Source organism: Pseudophryne corroboree, chromosome 3 (genome assembly GCF_028390025.1).
Source record: "Pseudophryne corroboree isolate aPseCor3 chromosome 3, aPseCor3.hap2, whole genome shotgun sequence".
NCBI classification, from domain to species: Eukaryota; Metazoa; Chordata; class Amphibia; order Anura; family Myobatrachidae; genus Pseudophryne; species Pseudophryne corroboree.
In genome coordinates, this window is record NC_086446.1 from 226597802 (window position 1) to 226625633 (window position 27832).

At 46.2% G+C, this 27832-nt stretch overlaps 1 protein-coding gene across 1 annotated transcript in view; it reads right to left on the minus strand.

The window, feature by feature from the left end:
- Positions 1 to 27832, minus strand: part of CDHR1 (cadherin related family member 1) — a 267836-nt gene that overhangs the window by 80447 nt on the left and 159557 nt on the right. Inside the window, exon 14 of the mRNA XM_063958865.1 lies at positions 20187 to 20254. Coding sequence (XP_063814935.1) covers positions 20187 to 20254 — 68 coding nt within the window. The remainder of the gene's footprint in view (positions 1 to 20186; positions 20255 to 27832) is intronic.

Consider the following 27832-nt stretch of genomic DNA (forward strand, 5'->3'; position numbering starts at 1 on the left):
TTTTTAGAAATTGAACCACCAGTCACTGGCGTGCGCAGCACATTTTATTAGGGGGTGCACCGTCGGAGGGGTGTGTCTAGCACCGCCTTTTGGGCGTGTCTAGCACCATCTATTGATGGTCAACGCATATAAAATTTCCACCTTTGTACCAATCCTAATAAAGCAGATACATTGTCAGATGTTGTGGTGTGCACCAAACAAACACCCCTGATGGCACTCACTGCAATTACAGTGCTCCTCCTCAGCCTGGTCTGGCTCCCCCTCTCTTTCCCCTGCAAGCTGCAGCAGCTTACTTACAAGTCAGTCACTCACTGACAGTCACAGACTAGTACTGCTGCTGCTGGAAAAACGAGTGATGTGTCAATGCTGCTGCCGGCCGCCTGCCAGTATTGAATTTGTCTTCCTAAGAGGAACGCTGGCTGCATGCTGCTCCTCATCAGTGGCTGGCGTTGGCATAGAATAGAAGGATTGAGGTGGGCGTGTAGCGGGTGTGACGGGTGGGCATGTGAGCAGCATGACGTAATCACGTCACATCACGCTGTTTTTGTACATGGTGGTGGAGCTGGGAATTTGAAAGCCGGTGGCAGTGGCACCCTTGATTAACCCAGGTATCCAGTCTGTAATACAGTCCTGACAGGGTGCAGCACAGAGGGGACAGTAATCAGCCTGCTCAGTGATCCCTGCATGAGGCATGTGAGATCGGGGTGCCAGACATTAGGGGGTGCCTGTGCGCACAAGGCACCCCCCCTGCGCACACCTATGCCACCAGTATAATTGATTCACATGCGCTGTCTCTTCGGATGTTTGTTTAGAGATTGGATGAATAGTGGGAAGAATAGGGGGAGATGGGTAGAGTAAAGGAAGAATAGGGAGAGATGGGATGAATAGGGGGAAATAGGGGAAGATGTTCGGAATAGTTGGAGACAGGAGGAATAGAAGATAGAGAGTTAGCGCCGTGGTTCCAAAGCTTTTTTAAATCACGGTGCCCTAGAGTATTTGTGTTTTTTTCATGGAACACACAGGCCAAAAGTTTATTACTGAGAAATTTAGAAAGAAATATAAAATTAAGTAAATTGTGTTTATATGTCCTCCTTAGGTTTGCAAGATTTGCTTCTGTTTGTCCACATTTTTGTTTTTGGAAGCCACCAGCACTGGTTTTGTCTATTACATTGACCATAAATGATTTGAATTAGTCCTTGACCACCAATCCAAGGCACCCCTGCAAGTGTCCTGAGGCAGCCCAGGGAGCCACGGCACACAGTTGAGAACCACTGGGTTAGTGTAAAAGGAAGACAATCTCTTTCAGTGGCCTCACTTGAAAGTAACAAATGTTATTTGCAAGTTGTATATGCAACTTCATATTATAGTTTCATCGGCCACTGTCTGCAGGACACCCCCCTAAGTGGCAATAGATACTCCCGTAGGTGGAGCTAGACACACCCTTTTGGCGGAACATGACACCCCCTCAGTAGCGTGCGCTCCGTACTGCTACCGATTACAATCTCCCTGAAACTACTTTTCAAAAGTAGGCAAGTATGATATTTTCTGATTCTAGTCCCAGCTCTTACAGTGACCTACTGTACTGTATAATCCTTCCTGCAACTTGCTACAACTCTCCAGTCCTGGACTACTGTAAGTTATGGTGCATATACACTGGACATTTTTGCCCAGCGTGTATGCACAGCGATGATCGTGAACATCGCTGGCAGGAATATAGCTCAGTGCATAGCTATTTTCTTGTGCCCAGCAAGGCTTACGGTCATTAGGTTGACAAGACTTAGGTCGATAGTCATTAGGTCGACCACTATTGGTTGACATGTACTAGGTCGACATGGTCATTAGATCGACATGAGTTTTTCACTTTTTTTATTTTTTTTTAAACTTTTTCATACTTTACGATCCATGCGGACCACAATTGAGAGCAGTAACCTGTGCCGAGCGCACAGCGTCTATTCACAGGAGACAGAGAGAGATAGGGGCCACAGAGCGCTTTGCCACGCAAAGGAGTCCCAGATCTGCATTCGTCAAAGTTGGGAAGTGTGGATTATCTAGGGCAGTGATGGGGAATCTTTGGCACTCCAGCTATTGTTGAACTACACAGCCCAGCATGCCCTGCTACAGTTTTGCTCTTTCGCCATGATAAAACTGTAGCTCAACAACAGCTGGAGTGCCAAAGGGGTGGTCTTCAGTATGCCGGCGGTCGGGCTTCCGGCGACCAGCATACCGGCGCCGGGAGCCCGACAGCCGGCATACCGACACTTATTCTCCCTCGTGGGGGTCCACGACCCCCCTGGAGCGAGAATAAAATAGTGTGGCGCGTAGCCCGCAAGGGGCTCATTTGCGCTCGCCACACTGTCGGTAAGCCGGCGGCCGGCCTCCCGGCGCCGGTATGCTGGTCGCCGGGAGGCCGGCCGCCGGCAGATCGTAGTGAACCCGTGCCAAAGGTTCCCCATCTCCAGTCTAGGGTCCATGGGCATAACTTGAACTTTGTGGGCCATTGTAAGAGAGGAGGGGACCCGTGTGCATCCTCCGTCGCAGGCCCCCTCCTCTCTTGCAGCTAGTAGACACTGACTTAAAGCCAGAGCCTACTGCACATGTGCAGGTCTCCAGGAACATGGCTCCCGCGCCTTGTTCCCGGGGTTACCTCCAGTGCACATGCGGAAATGACCGCAGTGGCCATTTTCCAAGTGACTTTTGCCCGTACTGCAGAGCCGCCGCTGCAGGACTTCGGAGTGATAAGTATATTCTATGGGTGTGGTGTGGGCCCTCCAAACCTAAGGGCCCGCATAAACTGCACCCATTATAGAAACGCCTATGCATATGCCCCCACATGAAAAAAAACCCCAACATATCCAGCACTGCAGGCTCAGTCCCTCAGCACAGCGGCACAGTTCAAATCATTACCTGCTGGCTGACTGCTGCTCATCCTCTCAGCATCGCACAGCCCAACTCCTGTCCCAGTCTTCGCCACAGCCTGCCCTGCAGCTGGAGCATCAGTCAATAGATCACTTTGGGTGGGATCCTTTCACATCAAATCAGTATAATGTTTTGAAAAAAAAACTACCATACTGTAATTTAAATTAAATTAGCTATAATAAATGCTGCCATTGGTGTAAAGACCCCCCCAAAATAAATAAATAAATAAAATTAAATAAAAAAATAAAAAATCTTGGTACACTGGTTTTGTAATTTTAAAGGATGTTCAAAATAAGACCTTGCTCTCTCTAGCTCAATTTCGTTAAAAAAAAAATCAGCTTTAAAGGACTATGGGGTTTATGTACTAAGCCTTGGACGGAGATAAAGTGGATAGAGATCAAGTACAACCAATTGGCTCCTAACTGTCATTTTTCAAACACAGCCTGTGGCATGGCAGTTAGGAGCCGTTCGGCTGGTACTTAGGGATCTATTAACTAAGCCTTGGATGGAGATAAAGTCGATGGAGATAAAGTACCAGACAATCACCTACTAACTGCCATGTTACAGGCCGTGTTTGAAAAATGACAGTTAGGAGCCGATTGGTTGTACTTTAGCTCCAGTGACTTTATCTCCATCCAAGGCTTAGTAAATAGACCCCTATAACTTGAAAACCAGTGTACATAGCCTAAGATTTTAAAGTTATCTTAACACCCAAGCCATCAATTAATATACCATATTTCATTACAATCTGAAATAGTCAGTTTGAAACCCTGTGTTGATTTTGTGTGAAATAACCCGCAAGCTGGGACAGCGTGTATCAATGTGACCTAAAATGTCACTGAAGTTTATGAAGTGCCTTAAGCGTGTGGCTGGGGGTAAGGGGGGTTAACAGCAGTGCTGCACGAAACACAAGTTTTCTAGGGGGACCTCAAATATTAAGCAGCTGGGATCTTGGCGGCGAGTGTAGTGTGTCCCCTCGTGGGCTCGCTGCACTCGCCATGCTTCATGCCCGCTTGCGACCTTTAGCCACCACAGGTTTCTGTTCCCCTCTGGGTGGTAGTGTGGACCACCACCCAAGAGGGGTAACCAGCCGGTGGTCAGGACTGCGACTGCCAGTATTTCAGCTGGTGTCAGGATTCTTGCTTCGGTATCCTGACCGCCGGGATCCCAACAGGCAGTCAATTGACTGCTTCCCGTCCCAGTGCTTCTAGAGAGGCACTTCTCTGCAGCAGTTGTTCATTTTATGCCCTATAATAGTGCTCTAGTTCATTTTCTGAACCATAGTAGAGCCTTATTTAATGTTATGCCCCATAGTAGTGCCCTCGTTTCTTTTATGAATCTCAGTAGTGCTTAAGTTCACCCTATGTCACATTTCAGAGTTGCCAGTACACATTATGCCACACAGTACCCCAGTTCACAGTATGTTATATAGTGCTGCCTATTCATATTGTGCCTGATTACAGTGTCCCGGTTCATATTACTGTGTATCACATTAAAATGTTTCCCAGTTAATTTTATACCTCACTACAATGAGCAGGGGCATACCTAGATATATTGAAGGCCACAAGGAAAAAGTTTGAAAGGACCCCTATGTACCACCCAATGGTGAAAAATGTATATAACACATGTAACTTTGACAACGAAGGTGGGCCCTTCTCAGCTCTGGGCACCATAGCAGCTGCACTGCCTCCACCTATGGTAGCTACGCCCTTGCTATGGGGCAGCGTGCGTGTGTGTGTGTGCAAGGCTATAGGTGTAGCGTGTGTGAGGCTATGGGTGCGGCATGCATGTGTGTGTAGCTATGGGGCGGCATTTCTGTGTGCGGCTATGGGGTAATGTATATGAGACTATGGGGGTAATTCAGAGTTGATTGCAGCAACAAATTTGTTAGCAGTTGGGCAAAACCATGTGCACTGCAAGGGGGGCAGATATAACATGTGCAGCGAGAGTTAGATTTGGGTGGGTTGCTTTGTTTCTGTGCAGGGTAAATACTGGCTGCTTTATAGATTTCAGTTTGAACACACCCAACCCAATCTAACTCTCTCTGCACATGTTATATCTGCCCCCCCTGCAGTGCACATGGTTTTGCCCAATTGCTAACAAATTTGCTGCTGCGATCAACTCTGAATTAGGGGATACGGGGGGTCATTACGCAGAAAACACAGCTACAATCAACTCGGAAAGTGACGGGTAACCCCAATTAGTGCATCACGTCCCCTCGCATGGCTCGCTTCACTCGCCAAGCAAGGTGCCTCGCTCTGCTACCGCTGCGCTCGGCACAGGTTATTGTTCCCAATCGTAGTCCACGTGCATCGTAAAGTATGAAAAAGTTCCATAAAAGAAAAAAATGTGAATAGTGCATGTCAACCTTTTGATGTGCCGACCTTTCATGTGTCGACCATTTGCATGTGATGACCATTTGTCCACGTCGACCATGTCAATGTCGACTAATAGTGATCGACCTAATGAGTGTTGACCTTAACATTGTCGACCACCTGAATGGACACCCCCATATGCTACACTACACTACATCCCCTTATATGCTACACCATATTATCTGTAACTCCCTGGTGCCCCCTCAAATCTTGCACCCGGGGCACATATCCCCTTAGCTCCCCCCTAGTTACGGCCCAGAGCTAGTCCTACATTTTTGTCAGCAGACAATGAAACTACAAGCATGTTTTTGGAGTGTGGGAGGAAATTGAAGCATCAAGAGGAAACCCACACAAGCACTGGAAGACTATAAATGCATGTGTCCAGGAATTAAACTCCATGACCTCAGAGTTGCATACCTCCCAACATCAGGAGATGCTAAGGAGGGACTGCCTAGCGCGGCAAAGATGATTGGCTGAGAAGGGGGCGTGGTTCATAGAAAAGGGGTGTTGATTTACGGGAGTGCCGTGATCGCGAGCCATGCCCCCACTTTCCATCGCTGCGGGGCATGCCCAGTACTCTGTGAGTTGCTAGCATGCCCCCAGTCCAATATAGGAAAAACACACTGCACTATTCAAAATCCTTCCAGGATCTAAATAAAGTGAATTCACATGTACATAAAAAGAACCTTTTATTTATTATTAAATTGATCCCATGGATATCCAATTCGTATATAAATAAATATATTTTCACCACATAAAAAATAATAATTAATAATTAAAACAACCATATACATACACAGATTATCACATGCGATGTCCTATTTCTAATAGCCGGCTTTTTATGTGCACATAAAGATATAGAGAGATGGATCAGCTCCCTTATATGAACAATGCCCACAATATGTGATATAAGGAATGTACTTGTTATTTGTTGTTCTGAGAGTATCCACAAGTCATTCACTTATTAATTGTAGAGAGACCAGGTAATCAGATACAATAATCACCACTTGTTGTTACAAAGTCTCAAACGACTCCTTGTGCAAATAGCAAAACACTTCCTGATTGCCTAATCAGGCTGGCTGTATGATAGAACGCTCACCCTCCGTCTCAGTTCGTAGACGTATCCAGCTGGATATTCACTGCGCTGCCGGTAAGGTGCGGCTTGGAGGCTCCGGACGTCTCCGACCTCCAGCGTGTAAAGTGCCACTGCAGTCCCAAAACAAGCCGCTGGTAAATTACCGCTGGTGTCCGGCGTTGCACAGTGACTACTAGGTGATAATCACAGTGAATGGTGCCCTCTGACTCCCGTGAATAGTGCTATGCGCATGCGTACAACATCTATTCACAGCTGCTCTGCTAGGCAGAGCAGTGACTGACAGGAGTCTCCCAACTGCCCTCCTCCTCCACCGCGGGACACTGCGGCCCACAGGTGGGAGAACGGGACAGTACCAATAAAGAAGACTGTCCCGCAAAAATCGGGACCGTTGGGAGGTATGGTGCTGTGAGGCGGTAATGCTAACTGTGCTGCTACCTGATCATGCTCATAACATAGTTTTAAACATGACAGCAGTTAAACATGGAATACATTCAAAGTGGATGTACTGTATGGTGTAACTGTATTATCATAAAACAGATACATTCAAACAACAATGGTGGTATGAATTCTGAGGTCAGAACGTACTGCAGTAAGACTAGATTAGTGATGGACAACACTACCGAATCACACACCCTGGTGGTGTAAGAAAGTATATGCCTACACAATAGAAAATCTACAAACAGCAATGCCATCTCTACCACTGTGCCAAACAAGGTTTTACCTTCACAACTTCCTGAGACAATCAGAGCTTGGACACTTCACCTGGGTGTCCTCTTACAGATTAAACTGCAGCATCTCACTATGGATCTGATTTAGATATGGTTGTAGTTGCTATAACTTTCTTGGATGCAGTGAATAGTTCTGTCTGGTGATGCAGCAGGAGGCGTCTATTACAAGCAGATGCCTTCTGTTGCAGTAGTGATCTGACCTGATCCTAGGATGCAGCATCAGATCACTCACCATTGGGCAGCTTGCGGTTTCATGCAACCACAGAGATCCCTGGTCTCTTCCCTCCTCATAAATGGTAATGTGTCTCTGGAGAAACAGAGACTGTCACCACCGATGCATTTTAAGGGAAGAGGGGACCCGTGTGCAGCCTCTGTCATGGGGCCCCTCCTGCCCAGCAGCAAGTAGACTCTGGCATCTACTGCTCATGCACAGGTCTCTGGGAACATGGTGCCCGTGCATGCGCAAGTCACTCGGAAATGGCTGTGGGACTCCGGAGTGGTAAGTATAATATATGGGTGCGGTGGGGGCCCCCTGGACACCGCACACACTGCACCCATTATAGAAACGCCTATGGTCACCACCCTCAAATGGTATCAGACTGTCTATCACTGACCGGCTGATGCTGTACTGTGTGTTACATTGCACAGGTCCTGCGCATACGCAAAGTACTGATAATTGGTACTTTGTAATGCACAGCACACCTTCAACACATCTGAATAACCCCCTATGTGATTCAGTAAATGTGCTTTAACGATAGGAAGGCAGGACAGTAGACATTTATACATGCCTTCTCTCCTGGAAAGTCTGGGAACCTCCTGAATTTGAGGAGATTCTCATGGATCCCATCCACTTTTCCATTGTAGAGACAGGACCATGGTGAAGAGAATTGTGATATCATGGCTCCACCTGTGTGGCATAATGCAGCGCTTGTGTCATTACACACAGCTGCTGGTACTAGAGATGAGCGGGTTCGGTTCCTCGGAATCCGAACCCCCCCGAACTTCAGCCTTTTTACACGGGTCCGAGGCAGACTCGGATCTTCCCGCCTTGCTCGGCTAACCCGAGCGCGCCCGAACGTCATCATCCCGCTGTCGGATTCTCGCGAGGCTCGTATTCTATCGCGAGACTCGGATTCTATATAAGGAGCCGCGCGTCGCCGCCATTTTCACACGTGCATTGAGATTGATAGGGAGAGGACGTGGCTGGCGTCCTCTCCGTTAGAATAGATAGAGACACTTGAGTTGATTACTTAGTAATTTTGGGGAGCATTAGGAGTACTCAGAGTGCAGAGTTTTGCTGATAGTTACTAGTGACTGACCACCACCAGTTTTATTTATTATTTAATATAATCCGTTCTCTGCCTGAAAAAAAACGATACACAGTCACATACCATATCTGTGCTCAGCCTCAGTGTGCTGCATGATAATATCATCTATATGTATTTCTGACTGTGCTGAGTGCTCACTGCTCACACAGCTGAATTGTGGGGGAGACTGGGGTGCAGTTATAGCAGTAGTACAGTGCACACTTTTGCTGCCAGTGTGACTGACCAGTGACCACCAGTATATTGTCTGCCTGAAAAAGTTAAACACTGCTGTGGTGTTTTTTTTTTTTATTCTATAAACGCATTCTGCTGACAGTGTCCAGCAGGTCCGTCATTCATTATATTATATAAATATTTACCTGCAGTAGTGTTATATTTTTTTTGTTCATCTCTATCATCTTTATCATCTCTATATTAGCAGACGCAGTACGGTAGTCCACGGCTGTAGCTACCTCTGTGTCGTCAGTGCTCGTCCATAATTGTATACCTACCTGTGGTGGGGGTTTTTTTTCTATCTTCTTCATACTAGTAATTTAGGAGTCTACTGACAGTGTCCAGCAGGTCCGTCATTATATTATATATACCTGCAGTAGTGATATATATATATTTTTTATATCATTATCATCTCTATACTAGCAGACGCAGTACGGTAGTCCACGGCTGTAGCTACCTCTGTGTCGTCAGTGCTCGTCCATAATTGTATACCTACCTGTGGTGGGTTTTTTTTTCCTATCTTCTTCATACTAGTAGTTTAGGAGTCTGCTGACAGTGTCCAGCAGGTCCGTCATTATATTATATATACCTGCAGTAGTGATATATATATATTTTTTATCTCATTATCATCTCTATACTAGCAGACGCAGTACGGTAGTCCACGGCTGTAGCTACCTCTGTGTCGTCAGTGCTCGTCCATAATTGTATACCTACCTGTGGTGGGGTTTTTTTTTCTATCTTCTTCATACTAGTAGTTTAGGAGTCTGCTGACAGTGTCCAGCAGGTCCGTCATTATATTATATATACCTGCAGTAGTGATATATATATATTTTTTATATCATTATCATCTCTATACTAGCAGACGCAGTACGGTAGTCCACGGCTGTAGCTACCTCTGTGTCGTCAGTGCTCGTCCATAATTGTATACCTACCTGTGGTAAGGTTTTTTTTTTTCTATCTTCTTCATACTAGTAGTTTAGGAGTCTGCTGACAGTGTCCAGCAGGTCCGTCATTATATTATATATACCTGCAGTAGTGATATATATATATATTTTTTATATCATTATCATCTCTATACTAGCAGACGCAGTACGGTAGTCCACGGCTGTAGCTACCTCTGTGTCGTCAGTCACTCGTCATCCATAAGTATACTAGTATCCATCCATCTCCATTGTTTACCTGAGGTGCCTTTTAGTTGTGCCTATTAAAATATGGAGAACAAAAATGTTGAGGTTCCAAAAATAGGGAAAGATCAAGATCCACTTCCACCTCGTGCTGAAGCTGCTGCCACTAGTCATGGCCGAGACGATGAAATTCCATCAACGTCGTCTGCCAAGGCCGATGCCCAATGTCATAGTACAGAGCATGTAAAATCCAAAACACAAAATATCAGTAAAAAAAGGACTCAAAAATCTAAAATAAAATCGTCAGAGGAGAAGCGTAAACTTGCCAATATGCCATTTACCACACGGAGTGTCAAGGAACGGCTGAGGCCCTGGCCTATGTTCATGGCTAGTGGTTCAGCTTCACATGAGGATGGAAGCACTCAGCCTCTCGCTAGAAAAATGAAAAGACTTAAGCTGGCAAAAGCACAGCAAAGAACTGTGCGTTCTTCGAAATCACAAATCCACAAGGAGAGTCCAATTGTGTCGGTTGCGATGCCTGACCTTCCCAACACTGGACGTGAAGAGCATGCGCCTTCCACCATTTGCACGCCCCCTGCAAGTGCTGGAAGGAGCACCCGCAGTCCAGTTCCTGATAGTAAGATTGAAGATGTCAGTGTTGAAGTACACCAGGATGAGGAGGATATGGGTGTTGCTGGCACTGGGGAGGAAATTGACCAGGAGGATTCTGATGGTGAGGTGGTTTGTTTAAGTCAGGCACCCGGGGAGACACCTGTTGTCCGTGGGAGGAATATGGCCATTGACATGCCTGGTGAAAATACCAAAAAAAATCAGCTCTTCGGTGTGGTATTTCAACAGAAATGCGGACAACAGGTGTCAAGCCGTGTGTTGCCTTTGTCAAGCTGTAATAAGTAGGGGTAAGGACGTTAACCACCTCGGAACATCCTCCCTTATACGTCACCTGCAGCGCATTCATCATAAGTCAGTGACAAGTACAAAAACTTTGGGCGACAGCGGAAGCAGTCCACTGACCAGTAAATCCCTTCCTCTTGTAACCAAGCTCACGCAAACCACCCCACCAACTCCCTCAGTGTCAATTTCCTCCTTCCCCAGGAATGCCAATAGTCCTGCAGGCCATGTCACTGGCAATTCTGACGAGTCCTCTCCTGCTTGGGATTCCTCCGATGCATCCTTGAGTGTAACGCCTACTGCTGCTGGCGCTGCTGTTGTTGCTGCTAGGAGTCGATGGTCATCCCAGAGGGGAAGTCGTAAGACCACTTTTACTACTTCCACCAAGCAATTGACTGTCCAACAGTCCTTTGCGAGGAAGATGAAATATCACAGCAGTCATCCTGCTACAAAGCGGATAACTGAGGCCTTGGCATCCTGGGCGGTGAGAAACGTGGTTCCGGTATCCATCATTACTGCAGAGCCAACTATAGACTTGTTTGAGGTACTGTGTCCCCGGTACCAAATACCATCTAGGTTCCATTTCTCTAGGCAGGCGATACCAAAAATGTACACAGACCTCAGAAAAAGACTCACCAGTGTCCTAAAAAATGCAGTTGTACCCAATGTCCACTTAACCACGGACATGTGGAGCAGGGCAGACTCCGGACTATATGACGGTGACAGCCCACTGGGTAGATGTATTGACTCCCGCCGCAAGAACAGCAGCGGCGGCACCAGTAGCAGCATCTCGCAAACGCCAACTCTTTCCTAGGCTGGCTACGCTTTGTATCACCGCTTTCCAGAATACGCACACAGCTGAAAACCTCTTACGGCAACTGAGGAAGATCATCGCAGAATGGCTTACCCCAATTGGACTCTCCTGTGGATTTGTGGCATCGGACAACGCCAGCAATATTGTGTGTGCATTAAATATGGGCAAATTCCAGCACGTCCCATGTTTTGCACATACCTTGAATTTGGTGGTGCAGAATTATTTAAAAAACGAGAGGGGCGTGCAAGAGATGCTGTCAGTGGCCAGAAGAATTGCGGAACACTTTCGGCGTACAGGCACCACGTACAGAAGACAGGAGTAACACCAAAAACGCCTGAACCTGCCCTGCCATCATCTGAAGCAAGAAGTGGTAATGAGGTGGAATTCAACCCTCTATATGCTTCAGAGGTTGGAGGAGCAGCAAAAGGCCATTCAAGCCTATACAACTGACCACGATATAGGAGGTGGAATGCACCTGTCTCAAGCGCAGTGGAGAATGATTTCAACGTTGTGCAAGGTTCTGCAACCTTTTGAACTTGCCACACGTGAAGTCAGTTCAGACACTGCCAGCCTGAGTCAGGTCATTCCCCTCATCAGGCTTTTGCAGAAGAAGCTGGAGACATTGAAGGAGGAGCTAACACTGAGCGATTCCGCTAGGCATGTGGGACTTGTGGATGGAGCCCTTAATTCGCTTAACAAGGATTCACGGGTGGTCAATCTGTTGAAATCAGAGAACTACATTTTGGCCACCGTGCTCGATCCTAGATTTAAAACCTACGTTGTATCTCTCTTTCCGGCAGACACAAGTCTGCAGGGGTTCAAAGAACTGCTGGTGAGAAAATTGTCAAGTCAAGTGGAACGCGACCTGTCAACATCTCCTCCTTCACATTCTCCCGCAACTGGGGGTGCGAGGAAAAGGCTCAGAATTCCGAGCCCACCCGCTGGCGGTGATGCAGGGCAGTCTGGAGCGACTGCTGATGCTGACATCTGGTCCGGACTGAAGGACCTGACAACGAGTACGGACATGTCGTCTACTGTCACTGCATATGATTCTCTCCCCATTGAAAGAATGGTGGAGGATTATATGAGTGACCGCATCCAAGTAGGCACGTCAGACAGTCCGTACGTATACTGGCAGGAAAAAGAGGCAATTTGGAGGCCCTTGCACAAACTGGCTTTATTCTACCTAAGTTGCCCTCCCACAAGTGTGTACTCCGAAAGAGTGTTTAGTGCCGCCGCTCACCTTGTCAGCAATCGGCGTACGAGGTTACTTCCAGAAAATGTGGAGAAGATGATGTTCATTAAAATGAATTATAATCAATTCCTCCATGGAGACATTCACCAGCAGCAATTGCCTCCACAAAGTACACAGGGAGCTGTGATGGTGGATTCCAGTGGGGACGAATTGATAATCTGTGAGGAGGGGGATGTACACGGTGATGAATTGGAGGATGATGATGAGGTGGACATCTTGCCTCTGTGGAGCCAGTTTGTGCAAGGAGAGATTAATTGCTTCTTTTTTGGTGGGGGTCTAAACCAACCCGTCATTTCAGTCACAGTCGTGTGGCAGACCCTGTCACTGAAATGATGGGTTGGTTAAAGTGTGCATGTCCTGTTTATACAACATAAGGGTGGGTGGGAGGGCCCAAGGACAATTCCATCTTGCACCTCTTTTTTCTTTCATTTTTCTTTGCGTCATGTGCTGTTTGGGGAGTGTTTTTTGGAAGGGCCATCCTGCGTGACACTGCAGTGCCACTCCTAGATGGGCCAGGTGTTTGTGTCGGCCACTAGGGTCACTTATCTTAGTCACACAGCTACCTCATTGCCTCTCTTTTTTTTCTTCTTTGCGTCATGTGCTGTTTGGGGAGTGTTTTTTGGAAGGGCCATCCTGCGTGACACTGCAGTGCCACTCCTAGATGTGCCAGGTGTTTGTGTCGGCCACTAGGGTCACTTATCTTAGTCACACAGCTACCTCATTGCGCCTCTTTTTTTTCTTCTTTGCGTCATGTGCTGTTTGGGGAGTATTTTTTGGAAGGGCCATCCGGCCTGACACTGCAGTGCCACTCCTAGATGGGCCAGGTGTTTGTGTCGGCCACTAGGGTCGCTTAGCTTACTCACACAGCTACCTCATTGCGCCTCTTTTTTTTTTCTTCTTTGCGTCATGTGCTGTTTGGGGAGTATTTTTTGGAAGGGCCATCCGGCCTGACACTGCAGTGCCACTCCTAGATGGGCCAGGTGTTTGTGTCGGCCACTAGGGTCACTTATCTTAGTCACACAGCTACCTCATTGCGCCTCTTTTTTTTCTTCTTTGCGTCATGTGCTGTTTGGGGAGTATTTTTTGGAAGGGCCATCCGGCCTGACACTGCAGTGCCACTCCTAGATGGGCCAGGTGTTTGTGTCGCCCACTTGGGTCGCTGAGCTTAGTCACACAGCTACCTCATTGCACCTCTTTTTTTCTTTGCGTCATGTGCTGTTTGGGGAGTGTTTTTTGGAAGGGCCATCCTGCGTGACACTGCAGTGCCACTCCTAGATGGGCCAGGTGTTTGTGTTGGCCACTTGGGTCGCTGAGCTTAGTCATCCAGCGACCTCGGTGCAAATTTTAGGACTAAAAATAATATTGTGAGGTGTGAGGTGTTCAGAATAGACTGAAAATGAGTGGAAATTATGGTTATTGAGGTTAATAATACTTTGGGATCAAAATGACCCCCAAATTCTATGATTTAAGCTGTTTTTTAGGGTTTTTTGAAAAAAACACCCGAATCCAAAACACACCCGAATCCGACAAAAAAAATTCTTTGAGGTTTTGCCAAAACGCGTTCGAACCCAAAACATGGCCACGGAACCGAACCCAAAACCAAAACACAAAACCCGAAAAATTTCAAGTGCACATCTCTAGCTGGTACTGCAATTAATGAATTCAAGTACCACACCCCTGCACATGCCACCTTGACCATCTCAGAGAGGATTGCAAAGTAGGTAACAACAGATATGGTACTCAGGGTCGACAGTGTCTAGGTCGACACACATTAGGTTGACACCTATTGGTCGACAATGATTAGGTCAACACAGGAAATAGACACGGCCATTAGGTTGACATGAAAAAGGCCAACATGGAAAAAGGTCGACATGAGTTTTTTATGTTTTCTTAGTGTCATTTTCTTCGTGATTGGGAACCCCAATTAGTGCACCATGTCCCCTTTGCTCGCCATGCTACAGGCAAGGTGCCTCGCTCTGCTACCGCTGCGCTTGACACAGGTTACCATTCCCAATTGTAGTCCACGTGGATCGTAAAGTATGAAAAAATAAAAAAAGGGGGAAAAAGTGAAATATCATGTCAACCTTGTTCATGTTGACCTAATGACAGTGTCCATCTATTTCCTGTGTCGACCTACTCAATGTTGACCAATAGGTGTTGACCTAATGTGTGTCGACCTAGACAGTGTCAACCTAGAGTCTGGATATCGGTAACAACTACACAGTTGGTATAGAAAATTGAAATAGTTCATACTTACCAACATCCTGACAGTGAGGGACTTGTCACTGCAATTGGGCCATTACTGCCCCACCCCCTCATCAAGCTGCCCAGACCACCCACTTTACTAGGAAAGTGGATGACAGTGGGAGCATCGAGGGGCATGTGGGAGTGTTGTCTACTCTTTAAGGCAGGCCTGGCCAACCTGTGGCTATCCAGCTGTTGTAAAACTACAATTCCCATCATGCTTTGCCACAGTTTTGCTATTAAGGAATGCTAAAACTGTGTCAGAGCATGCTGGGATGTGTAGTTTCACAACATCTGGAGAGCAACAGGTTGGCCAGGCCTGCTTTAAGGTGTCTGGCAGAGCCACTTGAGATTTGGGAGTCTCCCAGACATTCCATGAGTGTAGGTTTACAGATAAGACCAGTGCTGCTATGCCCATTTTCACTGTCAGGCAGTGGAGGATTTACCACAAGGCAACCAAAGTGACTGCTTAGGGCCCTGTTGATTCCAGGAGGCCCTGCTGGTACCATGGGGCCCGCCAACAAGCTGTATAAAGGGCATTTCCGGTGGACCACAAGCTTCACCAAAATTGTCCAAGAGCTGGGCTGGATGAATAGCACTGGCAGGCTGTCAGTGATTAGACAGCTGTTGGGTGCCGGTTCCAGCACATGCCTGTGTCTCCAGTCCTGCAGTACTGTGCGTGTGACCAGTCATGACACACGTGTGTATGACATCAGATGCTTGGAGAAAGGAGCCAGTATGTGCACAGAAAAGTACATGAGGTCTTCCAGTGTACTTTATTACAGTATTTTTCAAATTTGATATAACGTCCACCTTCTTCAAATTCCAATGAGGTGGGAGTGGGAGATGTGGGGTGGACAGTGTTGTTTTAAGTATAGTGTCTAACATCCACCTGCTACAATCATGGCTGGGGAGGAGACACACACTGACTGGTGATATATCAATATGCTATTATACTCTATTGTAAGTACTTCCATGTATAGGAGACAGGGACGTGCGGTGAGGTAAATGGCTCAGGAGGCACAGGCTAGTACCAGAGCCAGATTTGCACACAATATAGGAGCCCAAGAGTTCATGTGGGAATTATACACAGGTGCAGCAGTATACGCTCCTCGAAAATGTTTGAGTTTTTATCTGAGATGTTCAGAAAAGATAGACAGGTGGGGCACTGCCTCACCTGCCATAGACTTTTTACCCCAGAGTTTTCACTATAAAAAGGATTAGAATAATACAAAGATGATATTTCTAACATATTCTTTGTATTTTTCATATACTTTATACAGTTAAAGTTCTGGTGCAAACGTTAGTATGACAGGAAAGGCTCTGCCTCACCTGCCTCACCCGCCTCACCCCACCGCACGTCACTGATAGGAGATACCTGCTACAATCAGTGGGGTACTGATATATAATCAGTGCAGTCACACCGACTGAGGGGTGTAATAATGGGTATTATAAGGGATGGGGGAGATGCTAGGCTGCTACAATCAGTAAGGGAGGAGAGGCACTCATATATAATGCAGTCAACACTAATGTAATTGGGTGAAATAATAAGTATTGTAAGGTGTGGATTCCTTCATAATATATCAGTGCCCCCCCGCCCCCACTGATTGTAGCACATCCCCTATCCCTTATAATATCCAATATTGCACCCCTCAGTCAGTTACTGTATTGACTATGGGGGTAATTCTGAGTTGATCGCAACAGGAACTTTGTTAGCAGTTGGGCAAAACCATGTGCACTGCAGGGGAGGCAGATATAACATGTGTAGAGAGAGATAGATTTGGATGTGGTGCTCTAAATTGCAGTGTAAAAATAAAGCAGCCAGTATTTACCCTGCACAGAAACAAAATAACCCACCCAAATCTAACTCTCTCTGCACATGTTATATCTGCCCCCCCTGCAGTGCACATGGTTTTGCCCAACTGCTAAAAAAAATTCCTGCTGCAATCAACTTGGAATTACCCCCTATATATCAGTGCCATTAGTGTGACTTTATTGTACGAGGTCTGACAATTAAGTGACAAAGCCACAAGGGCCCGGCAGGTCCCAGAGGGCTCACCGACAGTTGGCAGGGCATTTCTGATTTCCATAAAAAATGCCCGAGTGCTGGGCTGGCTGAATACTCCCGGCAGGCTGTCAGTGACTAGATAGCTGCCAGGTGCCAGTTGCATGCAAGCAGTGCCTACAGTGTGATTTTTAGTACACTAGTACTACTACCATCTGCAAGCTATAATTGGGCGGGGGGCAGATTGGGGAGCGTATACTGAATGGGGGGCGTCACAATGAGTGAGGGTCTGTATGCTACAATTGGTGTTGGGAGGGCACACTGAGGATTGTTTGAGGAAGGGGGGCCCCAAATTGTTGTCTTGCTTAGGGTACCATGAGGTCTAAATCCACCTCTGCTGCCAAGTCACCCTGGGAACTGAAACTCTCTACTTTATCTGCTAAATGAAGAAGCTGGCACCATAACTGACACAACTTACAGAATCATTCACAATGTGCACACAAGCTTTAATCCTAAACATTTTAATACGTGTTATCAGAAGCCTATCAAAAGGACTTAAGCACAGACAGTCAAAAAACCTGAAACAAATAAACCTAAATAAACCTATACTAACATGTTGCACAGTGCCGTAACTACTGTAGGAGTGTGCATGCAGTGCCTTGTGGTCCCCCATGCATCTGGGGATCTTTCGGGTGCGTACACAAAGAGATGTTTGTATGCATATCGATCAGTGTTTTGCAGTGTGCATGCATATGAGCCGTGGTATGCACGTGCAGCGAGTGCGGTCGCAGCCAGATTTTAGTCACAAAGTGAAGTCGGCATTTGTGGGTGGTAACAGGTAGTGGTCGTGAAAACGCAGGCATGTCATGGCTGTTCGGATGATGATTTCTGGACCTGCGTATATTAGCAGCTGCGATCACACTTGCTACTGGAGCGGCCTGTATATCCCAGAAGAGCAGCTAAATCTGCGCGTCTGCAGAGGCACTCCGGCTCTGCATGGCAACCTGATGTGATGTTAGCAATGTTTCTGCTGTATGCAAAAGATGCGATTGCAGTGGGCATCCTTTTGCTTGAGCTGGCTTCTACCCATATTAGCATATAATCGCAATTACATGTGTCAAATTATTGCAAAGGAGTAGGAAGAACAACCACACCTGAATGATCCCCCTGGTTGGCCAGATTTGCTACTGCGGTGCAGCTCTTACAGCCCCTCCCCCTCGAAAGATGTCGGCACAGGGTGAAGATAAGCCTGACGTTACATCACTTTATACAAACACAGAAATTGCTTGTTTTTCTTCCATTCTTACATGGCATGCACAACTTAGAATGCTAACATGAAGTTAAACACAATGGACTTCTATGGGAATGATAGCTACATGCGTAGTAGCACTATTCTGTAGGAAGTCTTTTGAGACGTATTAATGAAAGTGCTTCTAGCGCTCTGTATTTGATTTTGTTACTGCCTATAGCTGGTATCCAGGGTCGGCTCTACCATTAGGCAGCTTTAGGCGGCTGCCTAGGGGCGCCGGCCATTGAAGGGCGCCACTGAATTCATCAAGCAAAAAACTGAAGAATGACTTTGTATGTGGGTCAGTAATGAACTTACAGATAGGCGGATGGAACACAATAAGGAGCAAAGCAATATATATGATACCGGAATCCTGACAGCTGACATCCTGAATTTTAGCATGCCGGGGAGGGTTAGGGTTAGGCTGCAGAGAGGGAAGGTTAGGGTTAAGGGTAAGGTTAATTAATTTAATTCAAGATGTTGTTATCATAGTGGTCAACATGCTGCTGTCTGTATTCTGACCGGCGGCATCCTGTTTCCAGGGACGTCTTAACAGCAGTGTGGGCCCCTGGGCACAGCAATGCACTGGGGCCCCTACCTATCCTCTAGCTGTAGGGGTTGGGGGTGCTATCAGCGGCAGCTTTGATGTCCCGTGGGCAGTAGGGGATGTTCTATCTTCAGCTCAGCATGTAGGACCTGGAGCAGTAATTTCTACTAATTAATCCTTTACTGCACAGATGGTGGGAGATGGGGAGGGAGGGAGAACACTGAACTGTATAAGGGGGCATTGGGCTGAATGAAGGGGCCCTGATACATGACTTCCAGGGTGGTAGGGGGTGTTTAATATGCAGGGGAGGGGTGGATAGTGGAGTGGGCTTAATATTCATCATTTTCCGGTGAGAGGGCAGTTTGCTTGACTGCAGATATCTCCAGTTCCTGGAAATAGATTTCTTAGCTTTGAATGGGATAAAAACACTAAAGAGTCTCACCTTTCAGGAGGTGCTGGGGACTTGGGGATCAGAGTTCAGAAGCCAGAGCAATCCACCAACGAAAATATAAAATGTATACCAGGCGTGCAGAGCTGGCGCAAGGACCAGCTGCTGGAAGGCTGATATCTCTGGTTCTGGGCATAGTAGAGACAAGCTGCCAGTGTTTACCAAAAGGGGAGAGTCCCAGCTTTCACCCTCAGAAAAACTATAAGTCAAACAGAATCCTAGATATCTGGCTGGAAAGAGCAATTAAAAGGCTTGGATGGGGACCACTGCTTTGAAGTCGGATATCTCTGGTTCCCCATAACCGATTTTTACAAATCTGGTACCCCTGGAAAGAGGGGACCCTCAGCTATCAGCCTAGGCCCCTATACTCCTGGGGCCCTTGGGCAAGTGCCCATTGAGCCCATACTAAAAGACGTCCCTGCCCGTATACAACCCCAATTAATATCCTCTTCAGACCCCATATACAGTATTATACGGTATATAAAGAATAGAAGGCACTATAACGCTTTTTAAGTGAAAGTAGATTGTGAACAAAATCACAACTGTTTTTTTAACTTTATATATAAGTAAAGATATACTTTATCACTTTAAAAGTCCTTTAGTATTTTCTCTTTTCTCTGTATATGTTTAATGATGCAATTCACCCCAGCCCACCTACATCTACCATTCGGTAGGTGGTGGTGGGGTTTACAGGTTTGGGGGGAATTGGGCTGAAGATTTGCCTAGGGTGCAGAGAGACCTTGCACCACCCCTGCTGGTATCCTATTCAACACCTGTATGTGTGAACCCAAAGAAATAACAAAGTTACACAAAGAGGTAGTTCACACATAATTGATCAATCTTATCATATACTTACTGTATGTTTCACATTAGATAACAAAATTAGTGTATTTACTTACGGATCAGATCCAGCTCCATATATAGAATATTTGATTTCCCCCCAAAGTCCTGAATCCAGGTCAGTTGCCTAAAACAAATAATTCATTGAAATTATGTGCCATTCTAATCATGGATATAACCGCCATGTCACTAACATCTGATATTACTGCAATATTAGCATTTCCTCTGATAGCAATACATACAGTATGTAAGCAGGGGCGTATTAACAAAGGAGACGGGCTGTGTGCAGCTTCTGTCCAGGCCCTTCCTCTCTAGCCAGCAGCGCAGTATAGTCTGATCACTAGGAGCACCAGATTCTATTGTGCATGCACAGGTCTCTGGGAAAATGGTGCAGCAGTAATGTTCCCAACTATTTTCTCACTGCACATGTGCAATACAGCAGGAAATGGAAATCGCAACATTTTCTAGGTGACTTGTACAGCCCTGTTGTCTGTGACGCGTAACTTCGGAGAGGTATGTATGGAAAAAATGGGTGCAGCGTTTGCAAAATGAGAATATTAATGTTCTACTTTTTAATGTTACAGCTCACACAAACTTTTACATTAAGCATGCTTTATTCACCCATTGCAGCTTTATTAATTTATGTATTTAATACTTCCCTACTTATTATGTCTCGGAGAAGAGATGCTACCTGCCACTTTTGGGGGGAGGGTCTCTGATGTCATTAGGCCCTAAGAGCCAAGATGACACAATTTCACATATTGGCCCTCATTCCGAGTTGATCGCTCGCTAGCTGCTTTTAGCAGCATTGCACACGCTAGGCTGCCGCCCTCTGGGAGTGTATCTTAGCTTAGCAGAATTGCGAACGAAAGATTAGCAGTTCTGCTATTAAATATTTTCCTGCAGTTTCTGAGTAGCTCCAGACCTACTCCTAGATTGCGATCACCTCAGTCCGTTTAGTTCCTGGTTGACGTCGCAAACACACCCTGCGTTCGGCCAGCCACTCCCTCATTTCTCCAGCCACTCCTGCGTTTTTACCTGGCACGCCTGCGTTTTTTTAGCACACTCCCTGAAAACGGACAGTTTCCGACAAGAAACACCCACTTCCGGTCAATCACATTACGATCACTCGAGCGATGAAAAAACGTCGCTCGAGCTTGTGGAAGTCTACAAAGTTTTGTGTGAAAGTACTTAGCGCATGCGCGCTGCGTACCATGCGCATGAGCATTTTTGCCGTTTTTTTCCTTAATCTCTGCACTGCAAAAATCGGCAGCGAGCAATCAACTCGGAATGACCCCCATTATCTCCACATCCTGCCCACTTCTCTAGCTTACTAATTTTGGTAAGAATATACTGATGTGACTAATGCTGTACATACACTGTACAATTATCTGACCAATCTTCCACATATCAGTGAATCGCCCAGTTACTTGTGCAGTGTATTGCCATTACCGGCCACTGATTATCATGATGAAATTGTCCAGCATGTCTGAAAGATTCGATAATTAGTTGGCCGCATCTGGCTGTGTATGTGCTGCCACAGCCGGCCGCTTAACAGAATGTTTGTTTCCACAGGGGAGGAATGCAGATATTGTGACCATACACTGTGAAATATCTTGGTGGATGATGGCAATAGGGGTAATTCCGAGTTGATCGCTCGCTAGCTGTTTTTAGCAGCCGTGCAAACGCTAAGCCGCCGCTCTCTGGGAGTGTATCTTAGCTTGGCAGAAGTGCAAACGAAAGGATCGCACAGCGGCTACAAAAAATAATTGTCTAGTTTCAGAGTAGCTCCAGACCTACTCCTAGATTGCGATCACTTCAGACTGTTTAGTTCCGGATTTGACGTCACAAACACACCCTGCGTTCGCCCAGCCACGCCTGCGTTTTTCAGGCATGCCTGCGTTTTTTCAATCACTCCCTAAAAAACGGCCAGTTGACACCCAGAAACGCCCCCTTCCTGTCAATCACTCTGCGGTCAGCACTGCGACTGAAAAGCTTCGCTAGACCTTGTGTGAAACTACTTCGGCCGTTGTGAAAGTACGTCGCACATGCGCATTGCTCCGCATGCGCAGAAGTGCAGTTTTTTTGCATCATCGCTGCGCAGCGAACATTTTCAGCTAGCGATCAACTCGAAATGACCCCCAATATCTGATGGTTTCAGCTTGTTGGATGAAATATCTGTCAGTCTGACAGAGATATCTGACTGTATGTGCTCAGAATTACACCTCTTGATTCATAGCACTGAAAATGTTTAACTCCAATCAAACTAATATGTCAAAGTTTTGAAAAAAGTAGCACTGGTGTTGAGAACCTCTGGTCCTGGTGCCCACCAACTGCCATAGGTAGAAGAGGGTTCTGTGTTGCTTCTGCTTACCCGCTACACAGTGGCGTGCGGTGAGGTCAGAAGCTGGTGAGGCACTGCAGCCATAATGTTGGCTGAGTTCCGCCGATGACCCATACAGCCGCCGTGCTGATGCCCGCTGCCACCCCTGTGCTGATGCCCGCTACCACCCCAATAATATTGTGCCTAGGGGCGGCCTGACCCTTAAATTCGCCCCTGAAGGTCCCCTGTCAGCCGGGCAGACTCAGCATGGGTCCCTGTGACTGCAGACATGTCCCGCCACCCCCTCACCTCACAGACAGTGTTTCTCACGCTGCCAGGCACAGGGGCAATATATAAATATCTATCTTATCTATAGTATATACACATATTATATATCAGATGCACATGGCAGCACTCAGTGATCTATATTAGTAAAGAATCACATGACCCCAAGTCCTTCTTAGCTCAAATTTTCAGTATTTCCACCTTGATCAAGAATTCTCGTGAGTCGTGTAATTCTTTACTAATATAGACCATTGAGTGCCGCCATTTGCATCTGGTATAATATGGGCATCTGTATCCCGGGAGGGTACCATGGCAAGTTTTGCTAGAATATTGGTGTGCTGGCCTTTTTCTTGTACTATATACTGCATATATACACATACAAATTTTATATATATATATATATATATATATATATATATATATACATATACACACACAAACACACTATATATATATATATATATATATATATATATATATATTAATTAGAGAGAGAATATATGTGTGTACACACACGTTATGAAAACACACAGGGAATACACACGCATCCCCCTGCCCCCTTCCTTTCCCCCATACTTCATATTCAGTTTGCTGCTGCAGGTCAGGATCTCCTCGTGACTGGGGGCTTGGCGGCGCAGAACCTCCTCCTCCTCCTCACATTTAGGGCTGTCAGAGTGCTCGCGGTGTGCTGCCGGGGCCCGGCCACTGGCGCTTCAGCTGCCTGCTCTCCGCGTTAGGTTGTATGGATAGGAAAGCCACCTGTCGCGGAAGAACTAACAGCTGAACCACCGGGCAGCAGCAATGGGACGTGGGTGCGCAGCTGGTATAGAGACGGAGACAAGGTTGTCTCTGTCTCTGAAAAAAAAAATAGTCTGCGTGGACACACGGGGAGAGGGGGAGGACGGAGAGGAGGAGAGGGACAGGGGACGCTGGCTGTGCTAGCAGTGGGGACACCAATAGACACTCACCACGGAAGGGTATGTCGGGCAGCGCTGCGGCACCCTCCCAGGTCCAGGATTAAAGATAGGGCCAGCCCTCCCGCTGCCCAATCCTATCTTCTTCAGTGACAGGGGCGTGCTTTCAGATGAGCTGAAAGCACGCCCCTGTCAAAGCGGCACTGCTAGTAAGTGCCGCTTATAGGTCTTTTTTCAATGGGCTTTCACTGCCCAATGCTTGGCCCCGCCCCCCGCTTCCGGACCTTTCTCACTGACGGCGGGAGGCACCGAGAACGGTGCCTCTGAAACACATTTAAAAACAGTTTTTTATAGGGTAAAATTATTAAAATAATACACAGCCTAAAGCAGATACTTATGACACAGAATATGTGTCATAAGTATCTTCTTTGTATTATTTTAATCATTAATGACAGGGGAGGCCCTGCCTCCCCTGACTGCACGTCCCTGCCGCTACAGTAGGCAGGCACTTGGGGTCTATTTACTAAGCCTAGGATGGAGATAAAGTCGCTGGAAATAAAGTACCAGGCAATTGGCTCCTATCTGTCATTTTTGAAACACAGCCTGTTGCATAGCAGTTAGCAGCTGCTTGGCTGGTACTTTATCTCCAGCGACTTTATCTCCATCCAAGGATTAGTAAATATACCCCATTAAGATCAGGAGCAGCTGTTGCCAAAGGTACTGCTTGCTATGTGTGCCTGTCTTGTTTTTTCATGTTCTTTTGCAATATGTTTCCCCACCACTAGGTGTTACTCGGCCTCCTGACTCTGGGGTGTTATCAGACATCTGCTAATTAATCAACATGGACAACACCTGGTATTTGCCTATTTAGACTTCCTGGGACTAGCAGGCATTGCTGGTTATTAGTGTTGTGTTCCTGTCTTCATGTGGAAAAGTGACTAGTCCTCTTCTTGCTTCCTGGACTTCTCAAGCCACGTAACCAGCCTGGTCTGTTATTTCTGCAAGGGAGTACGCTTTATGAATCTCTGTGCTTAATGTTGGCAGAGTGTATTGGAATTGACTGGTGCAGTGACGTCAGTCCACACACTTAGGGGTAGATTTACTAAGCTCGGTGAAGTGATAAAGTGGAAGGTGATAAATGACCAACCAATCACATCCTCCTAACTGTCATGTTACAGGCTGGGTTTGAAAAATGACAGTTAGGAGCTGACTGGCTGGTGCGTTATCACCTTCCACTTTATCACTTCACCAGGCTTAATAAATCTATCCCTGTATGACTTAAACAGTAATGCAGGTTTATTCAGTAAACACAGGTAACATAGTAATTGAGGTTGAAAAGAGGCAAAATGCCCATCGTGTTCAACCTGTATTAAATTGTGTTGATTATAACGTACCTGCTGAAGTAATGTTTTATGACCATTTAACAACTATAAATCATGTTACACCCAGATTAACATCAATTTTTTAAATGTAATAATCTTGGATATCATTTTCAGTCAGAAATGTATCCAATCCTTTTTTAAATGCATTTACAGAGTCCGCCATTACTACCTTCCCTGGCAGTGAATTCAAAATCCTTATTGCCCGAACAGTGAAAGAACCCTTTCCTCCGTTGCGTACGGAATTTCCTCTCCTCCAGCCTCAGCAAGTGCCCAGGTGTCCTAAACAGTGTTCTTTTAATAAATAATTCCTCTGATAACTCTTTGTAATGCCCCTTTACATATTTGAAGGTGACTCAGATGTAATACTGATATAGGCAATTAGGAGCACCTTATATAATACAAGGTAACAGCAATGGTAGCGGTACTTATCAGGACTTGTCTCCGGTGGTAAGGGAAGGAGGACTGCACAGCCGTGCAGTCTGACTCCTGCTGTAGAGAATATGCGGCACCCGGCTCAGCGTCAGCTCGAGCCACGATACATGCAAAAGAACGCTGTGAGTCTCTGTAGCTGAGATCCACTCCTGGTCTCGGCTCTACACGCTTGCACACACCAGTACTCAGTATCTCTCACTCACTCTAAGATGGAGGAGCAGGGATTACATCACATACCTGTAGCTCCAGCTCCGAGTGACTCTTGGCACTAGGGAATGAACACTAGGGGATGCGCCCATAGACTGCTGTGTAGAAGGAGACAGGCACAGAGCGCACCATATCCTAACACTTAAAGCCTACCATTACTGGTCTGATAACTGGACACTTGCTGCTGCAAACTGCTTTATTCTGGACACTGTGTTGGTGTTCTTCAGTGCTTGCCAATCTCTAGTGAACTCTGCAGCTCTCTGAACTACCATCTGCCATCTGCTATTGACCTGGTACATCTAAGTAGTTTATATCCAGCTCCCCAATCTGCCATCTGTTCTTATACTCAGTATCTGCAAATCTAGTGAAATACATTTGTGGACTGTTACCTGGTCGTATTTTCAGTTGTACCATAGCATTCCTCATTCGTGTATACCTGCCTGTCCTTTGCTTATTGGTATTTGTAATGTTTTTGAATATCCAGCTACTGTGTGTCTTCAAAACTGTATGTTATTCAACCACACCCAAGTGGAATTCCCTGGGCTGTCCTTTTGTTTTCTATAATAAACATCCTAAGTTTCCTTAGGATACAATTTATAAAGTCTGTTCTAGTAAACTCTAGGGGTAATTTGTAACACTGCTATCACAGTGTAACAAGTTGAGGTCCGGGAAGCCTGCCTACCCCCATCTAGTGGCCATGATCTCTCCCTGCAGTGAGTGGTGGATGCATGCACTGTTGCTGCATCAAGCCAATTCACCCAGATGCATTGGATGGAGGATTGTGTGGGATTGGGATCAATTTTGTTGGTGGAGGCATCCACAACCTACTTTTCCTGGGGCCACCACAAACCTTAATTTTTTAAGTTGTATAACAGCTACTCTTCAGGGAGATAGACTCTATTTCAGGGAGACATTCCGGTAAATAGGCAAGCATGGCGTAATCTATTAAGAAGCACTTGAGTAAGTACACTGTCAGAGCCAGTTCCCTTGTCCAGACAGCGGCACTAAAAGGATTATTGCCTTATGCTTTAAGGATCAAGCTGTACAGTATATCCTCTAATCTCAGATAAAAACATTGTCTGCAGCTCATTCATGCTTAAAATAATTATTGCCCCATGTAAACATGGTTATTTTAAAATTAAAGATGAACAAGTCTTTCACATCATTAAAATAATAAATAAATATAAACCATGTTGGAGAACACACACAATCTCATGCAGTACAGTATGTAACACCTTTAAATAGCATCGCTTAACAGAGAATGTGCAGGTCTTCAAGTGACAGGAGGTAATGGAAAGTAGGTCATGGGATGTTTAAGCCCAAATGCTGAGATATTACAGAGTAGTGTCTGAGCCAATTATCAAACTAATTAACAAGAGGTTTGATGGAGTTCAGTAGAATATTATTTAATAATTTCAACAGCTTTAAAACACTGAAATAATAAAAGTGTATCGACTTGTATCCATTGAACAGGAGACCGTAGACGCAAAGACCTATCCAAAATGGCTCCCAGTATGGGCTTCCCCAAGATGATCGCTACATTGACATCACAGGACATGCCACTCTGACAAGAGGTAACCCAGCTGCTAGAGAGAGAATTTGCAAGCACTTGGTGGACAATGGTGCCTCTGAAGACCTAAAAGGGGGTAGTTTGTTACCAAATTCAGCAAAGTCAGCATGGCAGAGGAAGCGGAACCAGGAGGCTGGCGAGCATTAAGGTCAGACCTGCCTGGGCATGTAGATGCCAGAGAACGGACGCTGGGGAACTGGAGTAAAGGACAGGCAATCCAATCCTGTGGTGGCTAGGCAAGCGGTTTGTAGTGAGGGGAACAGAGCAGGCCCTGACCAGCTTGGTGCCATAGGCAAGATTTGACTGGTCCTTGCCCCAAGTGGGAGCTTTGAAAGAGACATGGTAAAGACCCTTGTGGAAAGGGGCATGGTCTCCGGGAAGGGTATGGCCTTGTGGTGTTGTGTTCCCCATCCCCGATTGTGATGTTCTCCCCATCTTATGCAGACTCCTCCCCCATTATGTCTCTCCAGCCCCAGCTCCAGAACATTCTTAAAATAGTGCACACTCAATGAAGCTATGGGAAACTTATTGTTTAAGTGACTTTGTTGTGCCTAAATATTGTCTAGCGATGGAGAACAGTGACAAAGAAGTG